This window comes from Chrysemys picta, chromosome 10 (genome assembly GCF_011386835.1).
Source record: "Chrysemys picta bellii isolate R12L10 chromosome 10, ASM1138683v2, whole genome shotgun sequence".
NCBI lineage: Eukaryota > Metazoa > Chordata > Testudines > Emydidae > Chrysemys > Chrysemys picta.
In genome coordinates, this window is record NC_088800.1 from 18,660,971 (window position 1) to 18,677,415 (window position 16,445).

General features: G+C 45.4%; 1 protein-coding gene across 2 annotated transcripts in view; it reads right to left on the reverse strand.

The window, feature by feature from the left end:
• Positions 1-16,445, reverse strand: part of LOC101937122 (high affinity cAMP-specific and IBMX-insensitive 3',5'-cyclic phosphodiesterase 8A) — a 238,062-nt gene that overhangs the window by 24,570 nt on the left and 197,047 nt on the right. For both annotated transcript variants that reach the window (XM_065558140.1, XM_005307247.5), the window contains exons 9-16: positions 16,002-16,090; positions 14,399-14,450; positions 14,259-14,301; positions 11,522-11,599; positions 10,269-10,339; positions 9,018-9,182; positions 3,295-3,343; positions 2,918-3,053 (exon numbers count right to left, since the gene is read on the reverse strand). In XM_065558140.1, the coding sequence (XP_065414212.1) occupies positions 2,918-3,053; positions 3,295-3,343; positions 9,018-9,182; positions 10,269-10,339; positions 11,522-11,599; positions 14,259-14,301; positions 14,399-14,450; positions 16,002-16,090 (683 nt within the window). The remainder of the gene's footprint in view (positions 1-2,917; positions 3,054-3,294; positions 3,344-9,017; positions 9,183-10,268; positions 10,340-11,521; positions 11,600-14,258; positions 14,302-14,398; positions 14,451-16,001; positions 16,091-16,445) is intronic.

The window sequence follows — 16,445 nt, forward strand, 5'->3', positions numbered from 1 at the left end:
AGAACACCCCCTCCAAGGGACTGCCCCTCCACCATCCAATCCCCCACCCAGGAACTGCTCCCCATGCACCCAGCACCCCCTCCCAGCACTCAATGCCCCCTCCAGGGAGTGTGCCCCAGTTTCTAGCCCGCCATCCAAATCCCTTGCATTTTGCTGTGATGCTGGGAGCATCTTTCCCAGATCTGAAGAAGAGCTGTGTATGGTTTAAAAGCTTGTCTCTCTCACCTAGGGTGACCAGACAGCAAATGTGAAAAATCGGGACGGGGGTGGGGGGTAAATAAGAGCCTATATAAGAAAAAGACCCAAAAATCGGGACTGTCCCTATAAAATCGGGACATCTGGTCACCCTACAGTCTCACCAACAGAAGTTGGTTGATCCAATAAAAGATATTACCATATATACTTGATCATAAGCCGGTTTGTTTATAAGCCGACTCCCCCAAGATGCATAAGTAAAAATGGAAAAATTTTATAACTCATTCATAAGCCGACCCTATAATTCAGGGGTCAGCAAACTTTGTCTCCCGGCCATCAGGATAAGCGGCTAGTGGGCCGAGATGGTTTGTTTACCTCGAGCGTCCGCAGGCACAGAGGTAAACCTAAGTAAACAAAGTGTCCCGGGGCACTAGCTGCTTACCCTGATGGGCCGGGACAGCAACTGGTGGGAAAATTTTTTTGGGGGGGAGAAGCTGGGAGTCAGGGGAGTAACCCCTGTGACCACCCCCATGACCCCACCCCTAGCCCGGGACCCCCACACTCTCCCCATTCCAATCCTTCCCACCTTATCTGGGGAGGGCCAGGGGAGGATGTCTCTGGCCTGGCTGGAGCTGCTCCAGCAGGCTGGGAAGCGTGGCCGCAGCCTGCTCCGGCGGGCGGCTCGGCTGCAGTGTGCTCTGGGGGGCAGGGCCGAGTGGCACGGCTGCAGCCTGCCAGCCCTGGAGCTGCAGCTGCTTCGGAGGCTGGGGGGAGAGCCGCGTGGCCAGAAGCAGAGAGACTCTGGCCCCGCCTCTTCCCTTCTGGCTCTGCTGGTTGTGCTGCTCTCCTTGCTCCCTCCGTTGGGGGAGGGGCTGTGTCCCACCTCTCCCTCTCTATACCCGTTCATAAGCCGACCCCCTTCTCTGGTGCTTCCCTTTTTTACTAAAAAAAATTCAGCTTATGAACGAGTATATACAGTACCTCGCCCATCTTACCCTTTTGGTAGGCATGTTTGAAAGTGTTGGTCTACTTAAATAGTATCACCATAACATTATAGAACATCTGGCCTTCAAATCAAACTACCCTCACATGTGTGGCAGCTAGGACAGAGTTATTACTATATAGCATTAGAAGGCAGAGAGCTCACTGTGCTTCTGTATCAGGGAACTGTCACTCTCACAGCACTGAGTTTAGATTTAATGAGCTTTTTGTCTTGGCATCACTTCCATACGACTACTTGGACTTGAAAAGAGCACGAATAACTTATTCACAGCATTGATTCACAGTACGCTCACTTGAATTTTCTTAACAAATGGTTAGCTTTTATTTAAACGTAGAAAGGACAAGAAAGAACATGTGAGCGATCTAAATTATAATTCTTTTAATTAGAGACAGCTGCAACAATCTATCACCTTTTGCCTCTTCCCAGTGGAAACACAGAAACTACCTAGTTAGCATATACGTATTGACGGTGATATAATTAACTCTTCATTAACTGCAAAGTTCATATTTAACACAATACTTCACATGGACTGACTACCATTTGTTTAAAAGTATTTGTATCTGTAACCTCTTTACTTATGGGAACACGAGGCAAAGGAAAAGGCATAAAATTCGGGACATAAGATTTTATTGCAAATGGAGAAACTTAAGTTACAATGTCATGTTAAGGAATAATAAAACATCAGATTTTTTCCAAATGCATGTGTTTGGTTTTTGGTGGTTTTGGGCGGGGGGGGGAGGGTGTTGTGATGTGTTTTGGGGGATTTTTTTTCTTCTGTGGTTTATGCAGAAAAGAGCCCAAATAAACCTGGGTAAAGATCAAGGACTTGGACACAAAAGTAAGATAATCAATACTTTGCAGGATCTAGCCCCTAAATTAGAATCTTGTGGAATCTCAAATGATATCAGAAGAAACACAGAACAGACGTAATAGATTTCCAAAAGTATATTTCACCTTTAGGCCAAGACAAAGCATAGAAAATTTCAGCCCCACAGGGAAATTTTAACAGGTATCAATGAGTAAAAACAGGGATTTATAATGGAGTTATAAGGTTAATTATTGCATTTCCTGCTACTGAAGTATATTAGAGTCTGTTACAACTCCTGATCTACAGCTATGCAATGACAGATAAGGAGTCTGTACGTTGTAGTATGAACAAAAGTGTAGTCTGTTGAGTTTATAGAATTGGAGCCCTTCTCCTACTCCCAGTTGAAGTCAATGTTTTTAGAAATAAATACACTCTGGCTACAAGGAGTAGAAACAAGGTGTGATCTATTAATACTTTCTGTAAGCACAGTAAACTCATACTGCATGTAGTTTGTAGTTCAAAATGGATATAATTTGGATTCCCAGAATCCAACAGCCAGATCTGTCAAGATTTTCTAGTAATGTGAAAAGAAAGGGAAGGCTTTCAAAATGGCATTGCCTTTTTTCAATGCCACATCAAAAGATATATGAGGGCTTCAGATGCAGCCAATATTTTTCTGTAGAAATCAGCAGAAAATAAATTTGTGATAGTGCAGAAGGTACTTAAAAGTATGGGAAGCAAGTAAGAAGGCAAGGAACATGCGCAAATGAGGAAGTTACACATGTTCTCCTTTTGAAAAAAGGGATCCCAGTTTGAAAAGTAGAGATATAGAAATTAAAATACTGACTATGACGACGAAGCAGCAGCTAATTCTTGGTAGCTTTAACTTACAATTCTTTTGCCTTACTAACCTTTTATGGGTTGCAGCCTCCAGTTCAAAGATATCAAAGTCCCAGAATTCTTCATTTTCCATTGCTTGTGCTATCCGTGGTGGGATGTCATTAAGGGAGATAGGGGAGATCAAACTGCCAGGAACCTGATGAGTTTCTGTTAAGGAATATATTTGGGAAATAAAATTTATTTACTGTGATACTTTTACTAAACACTGTGGCTTCTCTTCTCTGCAAAACCTTAAACTTTCTTAGCAATTCCTCTGCTGCTGTTTGTAATGCAGCAGAAAATTGTGTATAAATAAAAAAAATAAAAAGTCCTTGGAACATCTGATCAAAACATTTACTATGTTTCTTAAATCTGTTAGCATCCCCAAAACTGCAAAGAGAAAACTTACGTTTTGCTGACAATATGTATTCATTTCCCGATAATCTTCGTAAACCATCCTGTTAAATGAAAATTGATAATCAAAAAAGTTCTCATGTACTTTCTGTTCCAAATGTAAAGTACTGTATAAGTTATCTAACATGGCACTAACTAATAGTGCAATGATTCTGCGTAAGCTTGACTATGTCCTGTTTCATCCTTAGAAGCTATCTTATCTTACTTTGTCTGTCTTTGTTTATATCCGAATGTTTTAGATATGCCTATACAAATACTTCATCTTCTTGGTAGATCATAATGGAAGGGCGATAGCAAGATGCAGGTCACAAAATTAACTAGGTTCTATCTGAGCAGTAATTTCTTAAGCCTAGTATTGTGGTTTCAGACAATATGCCCACAGCAAGAACTCTGCTTCCATCTTTGTATGTGCTATCTGGACCTTGGGTCTGGATGTGTCCACTCACTCCCTGTAGAGCAACTGGGTGAGGAGTAGTAGGGAACAGGCGGAGTGTTGGCTCCACCCACCTCTCCTGGCAGCCCAGTACAGTGGCTCTTGTGACTTGCTGCTAGTTCAGGCCAGTAACATTTTACCGTGGGCAAGGAGAAAGCAGGGAGGAAATGTGCCTCAGAGATATATACCTGAGTGTCAGTGCCTCCCTGGTTTAATTCTGGGCTGGTGCCTAAAGGCACAATCTTGCCCTTAATGGTTAAAATAAACAGAATTATGTATTTGATATTTACCCTTAAACTCATCAGTTTAACAATACTGGACCAATTCCTGCTTGCTTCACAGATGCAAGCAGGATTTAGCCCAACATCTTTTAGATGCAATGAATTAATGTTGGCCCTGTATGTATAAACTAGTTGTTAAAAAAATCCCTTTATAAACACACCTTTCTAACTTACTAATAACATTATATGCCTAGTGTACAACAGAGGCAAATCTGGATGCCATATCTGACCTGTGTAATGTCTGCACTTATAAGAATTATTACATCTAGTTTCTATTTTAAGATTTGTAAGTAAATTAGTCTGGAGTTTTGTGACTTATGGGGAAGGCTGTCCTGCTGCTAAAGCAAGTTAAACATTTCTTCAATAGCACTGCTGTGACACAAATATTCAAGACACCAGACTCAGTGTGTCCTCAAGAATAAAGGACTAGATTTTGTTACAGTTGAGATACCAGATCCGATTACAGATGGCAAATCTATGTTCTGATTCTGAATGCCCTTCCCATATTGAGTTTAATAAAATTCAAATAATAATAGCCTACATGACACACAGAGACACTCTCCTGTACATGAGATCATCATCATCATGTTCCTATTATGCCTCTGATGTTTAGGGCAGTGACGAAGCTCCTCCACTCCTATCTGTTTCTGGCAAGTCTTTCAATGGTTCCCCAGCTGTGCCCCAGGTTTTCAGCTCGGCTTCCACAGCTCTTCGCCATGCTGCTTTTGGGCGGCCTCGTTTTTGCTTGCCTTTAGCTGTCCATCTTATTGCTACTCTGGTGATGGAATCAGTTTCCATCCGAAGCACATGACCGATCCATCTCCAACACCTCCGGGCAATGATGGTGCTCCGATTCTCTTGGCTGCACTGTGTCAATAGATCTTGATTTGAGATTTTTCTGGGCCAAAAAATACGGAGGATTGAAGACTGTATGGAATGAAGACAGTTTGGACATGTCATACTTTCTCATTCCCCAGCATTCTGCATTATAAAGTAGTGTTGAAAGTACACAGCTCTGATAAATCTTGAGTTTGGTTTTGGTGTTGTATTTTGATGATTTCCAGACTGTATTTAAGCTCCTGAAGGTGTTCCTGGCTTTACTGATTTTGTTCCGGATGTCCTGGCTTGTTCCACCTTCCTGGCTGATGGTGCTGCCCAAGTATGTGAATGTTTCTACATTGGTGAGAACATAATCCTCTATCTGAACTGCTGATAGTGAGGCAATATTAAAGGTCATGATATCTGTCTTATTGCGGTTGATTTTCAGTCCAATTTGCTGGCTGAATGCATTGAGTCGAGTTGTTTTTTCTTGTATATCATGTTGGGTATGTGATAGGAGAGCGAAGTCCAGATCTTCAAGGGATGAGAAGAGTGTCCATTTAATGCCTCTTAGCATGTCTTCTGTTGTATGCTGCATTATCCAGTCGATGGCAATGTTGAAGAGGATTGCAGACATGACACACCCCGACGTACTCCTGTTTTGACTTCAAAACTGAGCTCACTCTGATCAACATTGCACGTAAAATTGAAATAGAAGCTTTTGATGACATTTATGATATGGAAAGGAATTCCATATGCCTGCAGAATGCGCCATAGGCTGGTCCTGTGAATGTTATCAAAAACCTTCTCAAAGGAATTTATGTAGAGTTGCCGTTGCCCTTCTAAGCACTGTTCTATTATGTTTCGTAGAGTGAAGATCTGGTCTGTGCATCCATGCCCTTTCCAAAAACCAGCTTGCTCTTTTCTGAGAACACTATCAACTGCCTCTAATATACGCTGGACTATGATCTTACACAATACTTTGCTTGGCACAGATAAAAGTGTGATACCACACCAGTTATTACAATCACTGAGAGTTCCTTTCTTTGGTATCTTCACTATAACCCCATTGGTCCACTCATCTGGCACTTTTTCCCTTTCCCAGACTGATGTAAATAGAGGGGCCAGTATAGATGCTGCTAATTTAGGATTTACCTTGAACAATTTTGCATTCAAGATATCCTTACCAGGAGCTTTCCCATTTTTTAAGGATTGGTGGCTTGAATGACTTCTTCCTTAGCTGGGGGGTCTGTGTTGACATAAAGATCTTCTTCTGCCTCCTGGATGTTTGCTTCCTCTTTAGGTGGCTCCCTGTTCAGCAATTCTTTGAAATGCTCTGTCCAGCGCATTTCTTGTTCTTTTTTGTTTTTTAGTAGGTGTCCTTGTTTATTCCTGATGAGAGTGTTTGTTGGTGTCTGCCATTTACCACTGATAAGCCATGTCATTTCGTAGACGGTTCCTTGTTCACCATGAGCAGCTGCATCCTCTGCTTGTGTTGCCAGATTATCAATATAATGCCGTTTGTACATAAAATGGAATAATTTAATTTAATCTTCAACTGATCCTTTGCTGAATAAATGTTTCTTGTAGATCATTTTAAAAATCAATATATACTATACATTAACGCTCTGAAACATCCCTTCTCTGACTCTCCCTTTGCTTTGTAAAAGTTTTTGTTCTATATCCAGTGAGGATTTTGTATATTATGGTACCCTAACTTTCTGTGAATCCTTATGCCATGTGATCATGGACTGACGTTGGGGGTTGTGTGGGATAGGGTTACCATATTTCAACAAGCAAAAAAGAGGACGGGAGGAGCCCCGCCCTAGCCCCGCCCCTGCCCCTCCCACTTCCCGCCCCCCCAGAACCCCCAACCCTCCCCCCGTTCCTTGTCCCCTGACTGCCCCCTCCTGGGACCCCTGCCCCTAACTGCCCCCCGGGACTCCACTCCGTATCTAAGCCTCCTTGCCTCTTGTCCCCTGACTGCCCCAACCCTTATCCACACCCCCACCCCCAGACAGACCCCTGGGACTCCCACGCCCCATCCAACCACTCCCCACCCCCTGACAGCCCCCCCCCAAAACTCCCAACCCATCTAAACCCCTCTGCTCCCTGTCCCCTGACTGCTCCGATCCCTCTCCGCACTCCTGCCCCCGACAGCCCCCCCCAGAACTCCCAACCCATCTAAACCCCTCTGCTCCCTGTCCCCTGACTGCTCCGATCCATCTCCCCACTCCTGCCCCCTGACAGCCCCCCCAGAACTCCCGATCCATCTAAACCCCTCTGCTCCCTGTCCCCTGACTGCTCCGATCCCTCTCCGCACTCCTGCCCCCGACAGCCCCCCCCAGAACTCCCAACCCATCTAAACCCCTCTGCTCCCTGTCCCCTGACTGCTCCGATCCATCTCCCCACTCCTGCCCCCTGACAGCCGCCCCCAGAACTCCCAATCCATCTAAACCCCTCTGCTCCCTGTCCCCTGACTGCTCCGATCCCTCTCCCCACTCCTGCCCCCTGACAGCCCCCCCCAGAACTCCCGATCCATCTAAACCCCTCTGCTCCCTGTCCCCTGACTGCTCCGATCCCTCTCCCCACTCCTGCCCCCTGACAGCTCCCCCCCAGAACTCCCAGCCCATCTAAACCCCTCTGCTCCCTGTCCCCTGACTGCTCCGATCCCTCTCCCCACTCCTGCCCCCTGACAGCTCCCCCCCAGAACTCCCAGCCCCCTACCCCCTGCTCCCTGTCCCCTGACTGCTCCGATCCCTCTCCCCACTCCTGCCCCCTGACAGCTCCCCCCCAGAACTCCCAGCCCATCTAAACCCCTCTGCTCCCTGTCCCCTGACTGCTCCGATCCCTCTCCCCACTGCTGTCCCCTGCCCCCCCTTACCCTGCTGCTCAGAACAGGGTGTTGGGCTCTGTGCCAGCCGGACACATGGCTGAGCTCCCCTGCACAACACAAAACCCGGTCCCTGGCCCTGCACAGGGTTGCCGGAGCGGGCTGCAGGAGGAGGAGCTGCCGGCCGGCTCAGAATGCAGGGAGGGGGGGTGGGAGGAGGAAGCTGCTCCGGAGTCCAGCCCGGGACTTTCCTGCAGCCCTCCCAGCCGCTCGCTCTGCCTGGGGGGAAATCCCGGACATTGTGAGTGCTTTACAAATTCCCCCCCGGACGCTATTTTTAGCACACAAAAGGAGGACATGTCCGGGTAAATCCGGACGAATGGTAACCCTAGTGTGGGATCAGAACACACATTTACAGAGGTTGGTTCAGATGGAATGAAGTGAGCAATGAATTAGTGATATGTGCCAATTCAAAGAGTAGATCATAGAATCATAGAATATTAGGGTTGGAAGAGACCTCAGGAGGTCATCTAGTCCAATCCCCTGCTCAAAGCAGGGCCAAGATGCAAAGGCCACTCGAGCTGTAGGCAAACTATACAACTGCCTCGGGGTGGCAGATTTCTGGGAGAAACAATTGTACCAGTCTGCAGACCAGTCTGCAGCCCCCATGTAAAAAGTGAAGAGTGCACTAATGTGTAGTGCTGTAGTGCCCCATATAGATCTTGCAGGCGCAAGCTACACTGATGTAGTCTGTTCAGGTCAGCCAGGCCGCAGGGCAGCTGGGCTCGGAGAGGCCTCTGTGCGTGTGCACTGCAGGAGAGCCAGGCTTGCTGGTGGGAAGCAACAGTGGGGAGCAGCCTCCTATCTCATTGGGCTTGGCAGGGAAGATGCAGGGCTGGGCACTTGCCATCTGGCCCCGACAGGGAGTGAGAGTGAACTTGGGGGCACCCCTGCCTCTTAACTTCCTGCAGGCAGCCAGCACCCCTCCCCCACAACCCCCCGCCCCGACTCCCGTAGGTGCCCACACCCACCCTCTGCCTCCCCCAGAAGCCTGCCCCCCTCCACGTCCTGCACAATCTCCCCTGCCTCACATGCATGCATCATATGATGCAGTTTGGGCTCTCAACCTACGCACAGAACTTTAATACATATACTTGAGTATTCCATTAAAAAAAAAAAAAATCAAGGGACCTGATCCTCCTTTCACTTGTAACAATGTAAAAATTAGGAGCAATTCCATTTAAATCAATGGCGTTCCACTGAAGCTACACTGATGTAAACTGGAGTAAGTGCAAGGAGAATCCAGGCCCCAGCATTTATGTCAGCAATTGTTTGCCATCATATGTACTCACAGTCATTAATCCTCCAACGAGATCACTTGTATGTGGATCTTCATCTTTTGTCCCAAGTTGTGGAGAGTATAACTCAGTGGTTCTTAGAATCTCCAACACTCGATCTAAAGCTTCTGCGACAGGCATGGGACTGCTTTCTTGTGCAGCATTGATAATATTTATTACCTAGGTTAATATAAGAAACTCTTGAAATTTAGAAGCGATTGAAGAAAAGAGAGATTCTCAGTGACTAATATGAGAAGTCATCGTTACTTAACATAGCAGTATTTAATTCAGATTGTGTAGAACTACTGTGAAATCTCTAGGGGATCAATAGTGAAACACTGAAGTCTTTTATTGACTGTGGGAGCAGGATCGAGGCTTTAAAGAGGCCATTCTTATTAGGCAACTTCCTGTCCTAAGACACTCGCCCAAAGTATCTCCAAACAGACTCAGTACAATCCCCTTCTACCTGTATCAGAAGGTCACTTTATTAAGCAACTGATATTTGTTGGTCTCTTGAATGATTTCTTGAGACACATTACAACATAGGCACTGACTCTGTGGGTGCTCCAGGGCTCGAACGCTCACAGAAAAAAATAGTGGGTGCTCAGTGCCAATCAGCTGTTTGGGGGCTGGGGGAAAGCAGAGAGCAGTGAATGGCAGGCAGGCGGGAGCCTTAGGGGAGGGGCTGGTGTGGGGGTGGGAAGAGGCAGAGCGAGAGTGGGGCCTCAGGAAAGGGGGCAGAGCGGAGGCAGGAAGAGGCAGATTGAGGGCATGGTCTCGGGAGAAGGGGTGGAGTGAGGGCAGAACCTCAGGGCAGAGCACGCCTGGGGAAAAATAGAAGTCAGCCCCTATGCATTACAACGAACATGTATGAAGGGGAAATCTAGTCCCTTCCTTTGCATGGGCAGAGCGCCTCCAGGCAACAGAACCAGTGCGATTGTGCTAAAGAGGGGGCGGAATGTGGAGAGAGATGCAGACGGTGCACACTCCTATGTGGCAGGTGGAGGGGACAGGCAAGGACAGTATGGGCGGGCAAGGGTGGATTGGGCATTTGCCACTTCCTGGATCCTTCCAGTCACTCTCTGTGGGAGATGGGAGAAAGGAAAGACATGGTGTAAGAGCCAGCATAAGCGTCTACAACCACTGCATGTGGCCCAGCTACTCAGGCCAGGTGCTGTGCAGAGGGTTTCTGCCACAGTATTTCAGAACAAAATCCAGGTAAATTCTGATAGTCTGACTTAATGAACACCAGCAACGGTGCATTACCTTGGTGATGGGTGCTTCAATAGTCATGGAATGTATCCTGGCCATGGAGGAGTGTCGCCTCTGTGAACTGCCTGTGCAGAAGAGAAAGCAAAATTAGCACTCTGATTAAAATGACAATGCACGACATCCACTTAGCCAAGAATTCCTCGTTTGCCATGACCTTCAGGACCACCTATAACAGCATGCATATGCACACTTGTCCAGCTATGCTGATAAGGATGCCCACATAGACGCGCTCTGAATCACCAACAACACAGAACAGAGATAAGCAGCCATAATGGCCTGGCAACATAGTTGCTGTTTTTATATTTTAAATGTTTTATAAAATGTTCAGCCACCAGTGCCATATATATGTTGTCTTTGGGGGGGAGAAGACCTGACAAGACACAATGAGTCAGATCCTCAGCTGGTGTAAATCAGTGTAGGTTCTTTGAACTTAGTGCAGCGATGATGAGCTATGCCAACTGAGGTTCTGGCCCATAACAACTGATGTCATTAATCAGGGACGGGAAAACATACATCTTGTGTGTCAATTAGCAATTTTTGGCAGCAAAGGCCAAACTAGGCTACTTCCTGTTCTGTAACCTAGTAAGATGTGGCTACTTCTCGGCTACTCTTTGTGCTGATGCCGAGCACATCTTCAGCATCAGAATCCAGGCTATTTTTGTAGCAATGGTCAGTCTGGTGAAAATTAGAAGTAAATCTGTTACTTCAAATTTTCACCAGACTTTGACCATTGCCTAGAATGTACTGATACATGTTTTAACAGAAGCTTTATAAACACCAGCAAAACCCTGCAGTATGTGAACTACCTACTAAGGTGAAGGGTGATATGCCATGATGAAGTGCAACTCCCTGATGTATGACACAACATAGTGCAAATAAAACAAACAACAACTAAGAAGAAATTTAACTTTGACTTTAATGGGAAGAGTAGATAGGGAAACTACAACAAACCCCAATACTTGTGGGGGCCCCAGAATCTGCTACCTTTACTAATGATGAAGAGTAACTTACTTTGGGAGTAGCTCTATTGAATTCTATGGGATTACTCATGACAGTAAGTGCTACCCAACGTTAGTAAGGGTGGCAGAATCTGGCCTTTCATTTCTAAAGTTTTCAAAAAAATAGGATAAAAAAAATTGCTCAGAGGCAAAACACATGGGGTAGTTGCATAAATATGAAATATTCATGTCTTGAGGGTTTTTAAAAGCCATGTGAAAAATATACAAACATCCACTTATCTAACATACCATCACTTCCTCGTGAGGTTGTGGATCTGACATCAAGCGATCCTTTCCTCCTATCTTTGTGTCGGCAAGTCTGAATATCTGTGGAGACATCAGTGTTATACAATGACTGCAACAAAGGCTCTTCCCAGATTATATGTTAAAGGAAACTAAACATAGGTAAAAGCTTGATAGTAGCGGAGCAACATGGATAATGCTACAGTTGGTTGGAAAACAGCTTCTTAGAACTGTATTCACACTGGCCTTGCCATGGATGCTCCCACGGCACTCTCTTTGGATGCTGCTCTTGCCTCAAGCAAAGACGCAAGAGTAAATGGCCTTTGTGTAGAGGATCTCTGGGTATGTCTACACTACCCGCCGGATTGGCAGGTAGCGATTGATCCAGCAGGGATCGATTTATCGCATCTAGTCTAGACACGATAAATTGACCCCCGAGCCCTCTCCCGTCGACTCCTGTACTCCAGCGCTGCGAGAGGTGCAAGCAGAGTCGACGGGGAAGCGGCAGCAGACTCACCACGGTGAAGACACCACGGTAAGTCGATCTAAGTACGTCGACTTCAGCTACGTTATTCACTTAGATCGATTCCCCCCCCCCCCAGTGTAGACCAGGGCTAAGAGCATGTAGAGTCCTCTCTCACATTGGTGCAGAGTGGCGGTTCAGCCACAGCGCTGCCAGTAATAGAGCTGTACAAGTCAGAGGGGCCCCTGAACACCCCTTATGGATCTACAAAGACAAGGTGGGTGAGGTTAATATGTTCTACTGGACCAGCTTCTGTTGGTGAGAGAGACAAGCTTTCGAGCTACACAGAGCTCTTCCTCAGGTCCTATGGGTCTACACAGCGGTGAAGCCGCTGACCACTTCCCTATCCCACCCCTACCAACCCCTCAAACTCTGAGCGGAGTCTGCTTTGTCTTTGAGGCTACCCCCTGCACTAGATGTGTTTAGGGCCGGAGGCAGACAGCATTTGGCTCTAAGGCAAGATAGAAACTTCAGTAGACAAGAGTTCTCTGTTGTCTGAATATTTCACATCTTAGAAAATCACCGTTAAATGGCTTCATGCAAGAGTTGTTGGACTGTACAATTAATAATAATATTTAGTAAGCCAACCTTGACATAGGTATAGACATTACCTGCTTAATCCCCAGAACAGTCTATGGGAGGGAGTCTGTTCTCCCTGTTTTACAGATGGGGGAACTGAAAGGCAGATACAGTGACTTAAGTCAATAGGGCAATTTCTGAGCTCACTTAGGCCCATGCAGTCCCATTGCATGTGGGTTAATTAGCACAGAAAGTGGTTACACAAGGATAACTGAGGACAGGGTTTGGCCCATTGCTTGTTTTTTAGTTTTAATTGACTCATACCAGATAAGTGTTTGTCAGTGAGCTGAGATTGCCTAAGGGAGGGGATGGGGGCATTACTACTGAGTACAACAAGGAGCAGACAGAGAGTTGCAGCCTAGGACTCTAAGTGTGGGTGGACATACTCCTTCATCCCTTCAAAGGAACTAGTTTAGGGTGGGAAGATCAAAAGGGGCTGAATTATGAGCAGAGCCCAAGGGCATAGCAGAGAGGAGAGGAGGAACAAAGGTTTTATTTTAAGTCCTCTAAAGTGCAATACTGGAGGGGCAAATCCCAGCACTGATGGGGTATGTGTGTCTTAAGACCGCCAGGCAGGAGAGAGTAGAGTTAGACCACAAAATCCATGGTGGCTGCTTGTACAGAACTCCCTGGAGTGCTATGGTATTGCTTTCTTCTGATTCACTCCCTAAGCTACCTCATTGTTCCCCCACATCCTCCAATGGAAGATGGCTTCCACCAGAGGCACATGAGGAATGTGGGTTTGATCCCTCTGCTTTTCTGTTTGTAACAGAAGGCGGAATAGCATAACTTGGTCCCACATACCTCCTGCTTCAGGTGGGAAGGAGCCTAGAGGCACGCTTACTATACAAGAACCCTTGTTAAAATGTACTGTTGTCCCCTGCAGCAATGGCCCCAGGTCCTGAAGTGGCACTACTGGAAGCTGTAATGTTTGGGGCAAATCCTGCTAGAATACGTCAGTATTTTTTTTAAAGGGAGGAGGCAGTTATCTGGGTTTAAATTTAAATTAAATAAAAAACCAGCTGGGAATTTCCTAATCATAATTGTTCAGAATATAAACAGATTGATTTGGGGTTGAAACCACCCTGTAAACTCTGGAACTCTAAGGCCCATTGAAGGCAAGGTGAGTTTTGCCATGAACTTCAATGGGAGCAGGACCAAGCCCTAAATTATGTGCATTCATCGTCGTATCCATCCACATGCAATATCCCAAAATAGCAAAAGCAACAGATCTTTAATAAAGAAGCAAAAGGTGCATGCCATGAATTATATTAGCCATGACATAAATTCCATCTAGATGGTGTCCTTGACATTTCTAATCTAGTCATAGAGATTGCATCAACTACACTACCTATGACTGGAATGTGAAATAGAGCCAAATGTGGTACCCACTCATGGTTCTAACATGGACACATTACATTTTCAAGGTTTGTTTGATTTATGTCACTTCTGAAACAAATTTGCCTGGCATAGATAACTTGCATTTATTTTGTCTCCCCCAGGAATACCATTTTATTGCTATCAAAATATTATTGTTTTCACTGTGCTGTGTAACCCGTGTTTGAGTCTGATCTTAGCGACCTATCTAATCTTTTTCTGCATACATCCCATGCTTCTTGTTACAAAAATGCAATAACGTACCTGTCTGAGATTCAGCCTGAACACGTTCACATATTCTTTCTGCCTACAAATCAATATAAGAAATCCAGTTAATCAATCTCCTGATCACACTGTGATATTTTCTGCTTAAACTAAAATGGACAAATCACCTTTTTTCTTACCTTATTGTTGTCATTGCACAGTCTACTAATTGACACATAGTGTCTAATCTTTCTGTAGGCAAAAAACAATGTGTTATTATTCCCAGCTCTGATTCACATTTCGCTGCATTTTAAATTTACAAGATCCATACTAGCAATAAATCCATCCAGGACAAATCCTACTGTGTGGGGGCCTGGAACCAATGCAGTTCAGCTGCACTGGAGGGCAGGAGGGAGGGAGGGTGGGATGTGTGTGCTGTATAGCCATACTATGTGGGCTCATTCTCTGCTGCTGCTGGGGGAAGTTTAGGTGTATGGTGTGGCTGGTGCATCTGCAATGATGTAGGTCCAGACAGACAGACTACAGGGTTTAGGGGCGGAGCAGTCACCTAGGCTAGTACCATCCTAAATGCCTCCAGATTGCCATGACACTCACTGTGCCAATCGCATTTGCTTTGTATTCAGGTAATGTATACATGAGTATGGGTCCATCTCCTCTGCTTTGTATCACAAGCTGCCAGATGCTTTTGCTCCACTGATGGAGAATAGAGAGTATGAATTACTACCAAGGGATGCCAGCAATTTAAAACATCCCACTTCTTCTGCCTATAAAGAGTGGAGTTTCCCCCGCTCATTTAATTAATCTATAATGTTTGTTGGATAGGAAAGAAGTTGCATACAACCTTTCCTTCATGGTAAGATAGATCAACCTGAGAAGGAAGGGACATACAAAAGTGGGGGTTCCCGGAGGAATGTGTACTCTTATATCATCAAGCCCATATTATTTTAATAACTCTACATGTTTTCCACTGGTATCACTGGGAAGAAGCATCACAACTAGCACGTGATGATAATCAATGGAGGAACTGGACTGCCTGAGGCTTCAGTGGGATAGGAGGAACTAAGGTGTAAGGTAATGTTTAGAAAATTCTCAGAGAGTTTAGGGACTGCTACAATATATGTCAGCTGGTCCCCCTTTCTTTACTGAAATTGCATAGGGGGACTTACCATAAATGTTCTAATAATCAATATTTACCATTCTGCTCTAAACATCCCAGTCAATGGCTGACTGGAAGTGCTGGGGAAACGGGGATTTTGCCTGAGTAAGGAATGCTAGCTCCCTTTGGGTGAAGATCACCTGGATGTAAGTGTAAAGGACCTACACAAATCAAGTAGCTGCACCACAGAACCAGTCTGTACACCAGCCTTGCATAGGCCAGCATGGATGGAGATGATGGGAGGGAACATAGGCTCTATGTGGCTCCCTCCAGTAGCCTCAACACAAGGCATAATGGAGCACTAACCACTCTAGCCCACAGGCTGGAATAATAGCCACAGGGGAGCTTGGCCCAAACCCTGGCTCTGCATTGGGGGTTGGATTTCACTTCCCTTGCATACAGTGCAATTAGCCAAGCATTATGTGAGTAAAGTGGATTTTACCCTAAGGACTTAAGTGGTGGATTGGTTCCACTGCAGGCTCCCAGCTCTGCAGGGATGGATTTCACTTAGAAAGCAATAGAGACTGATGCAAGGCCCATTGAAGCCAATGGGAGTCTCTGACTTCATTGAGCATTGTATCATACCTCAAATACATATTGAAAAGGTACTTCACTTTTGCACTTACCCTCCCTGTCCAATGACAGGTATTATCTTCACATTTTGTTGTATGCTATCTCCATTTTTCTTTTTGGTGTAATACATTCCTTGCCATTCCTGCAAGAGTAGTCCAAGGGTAATTACATTCAATTAAGTAATTAACAAATCTAAGGCTATTTTCTAAAAATTCCTCTTCATTTATTACTGCCAAGAGAGTCGGGAAAAAATAAAAATAAAAATCTAAATTTGATATATTTTCAGTTAAATCTGCTTTACAATCCCAGACCTAGATGTTCATTCTTAGGGGTCTTAGAGGCAATGCATGTGTCAGAGAAGCGTGGACTCAGAAAGAAGAAATACGAAAGAAGAGGAACTGAAGATACAACTGGGGCTGTGGATTCTCACTCCACTTACAAGCATCTCATTCTTTTAGCTCATTGGAGAAATTATCCACCTCTCCAGAAAACTCAGA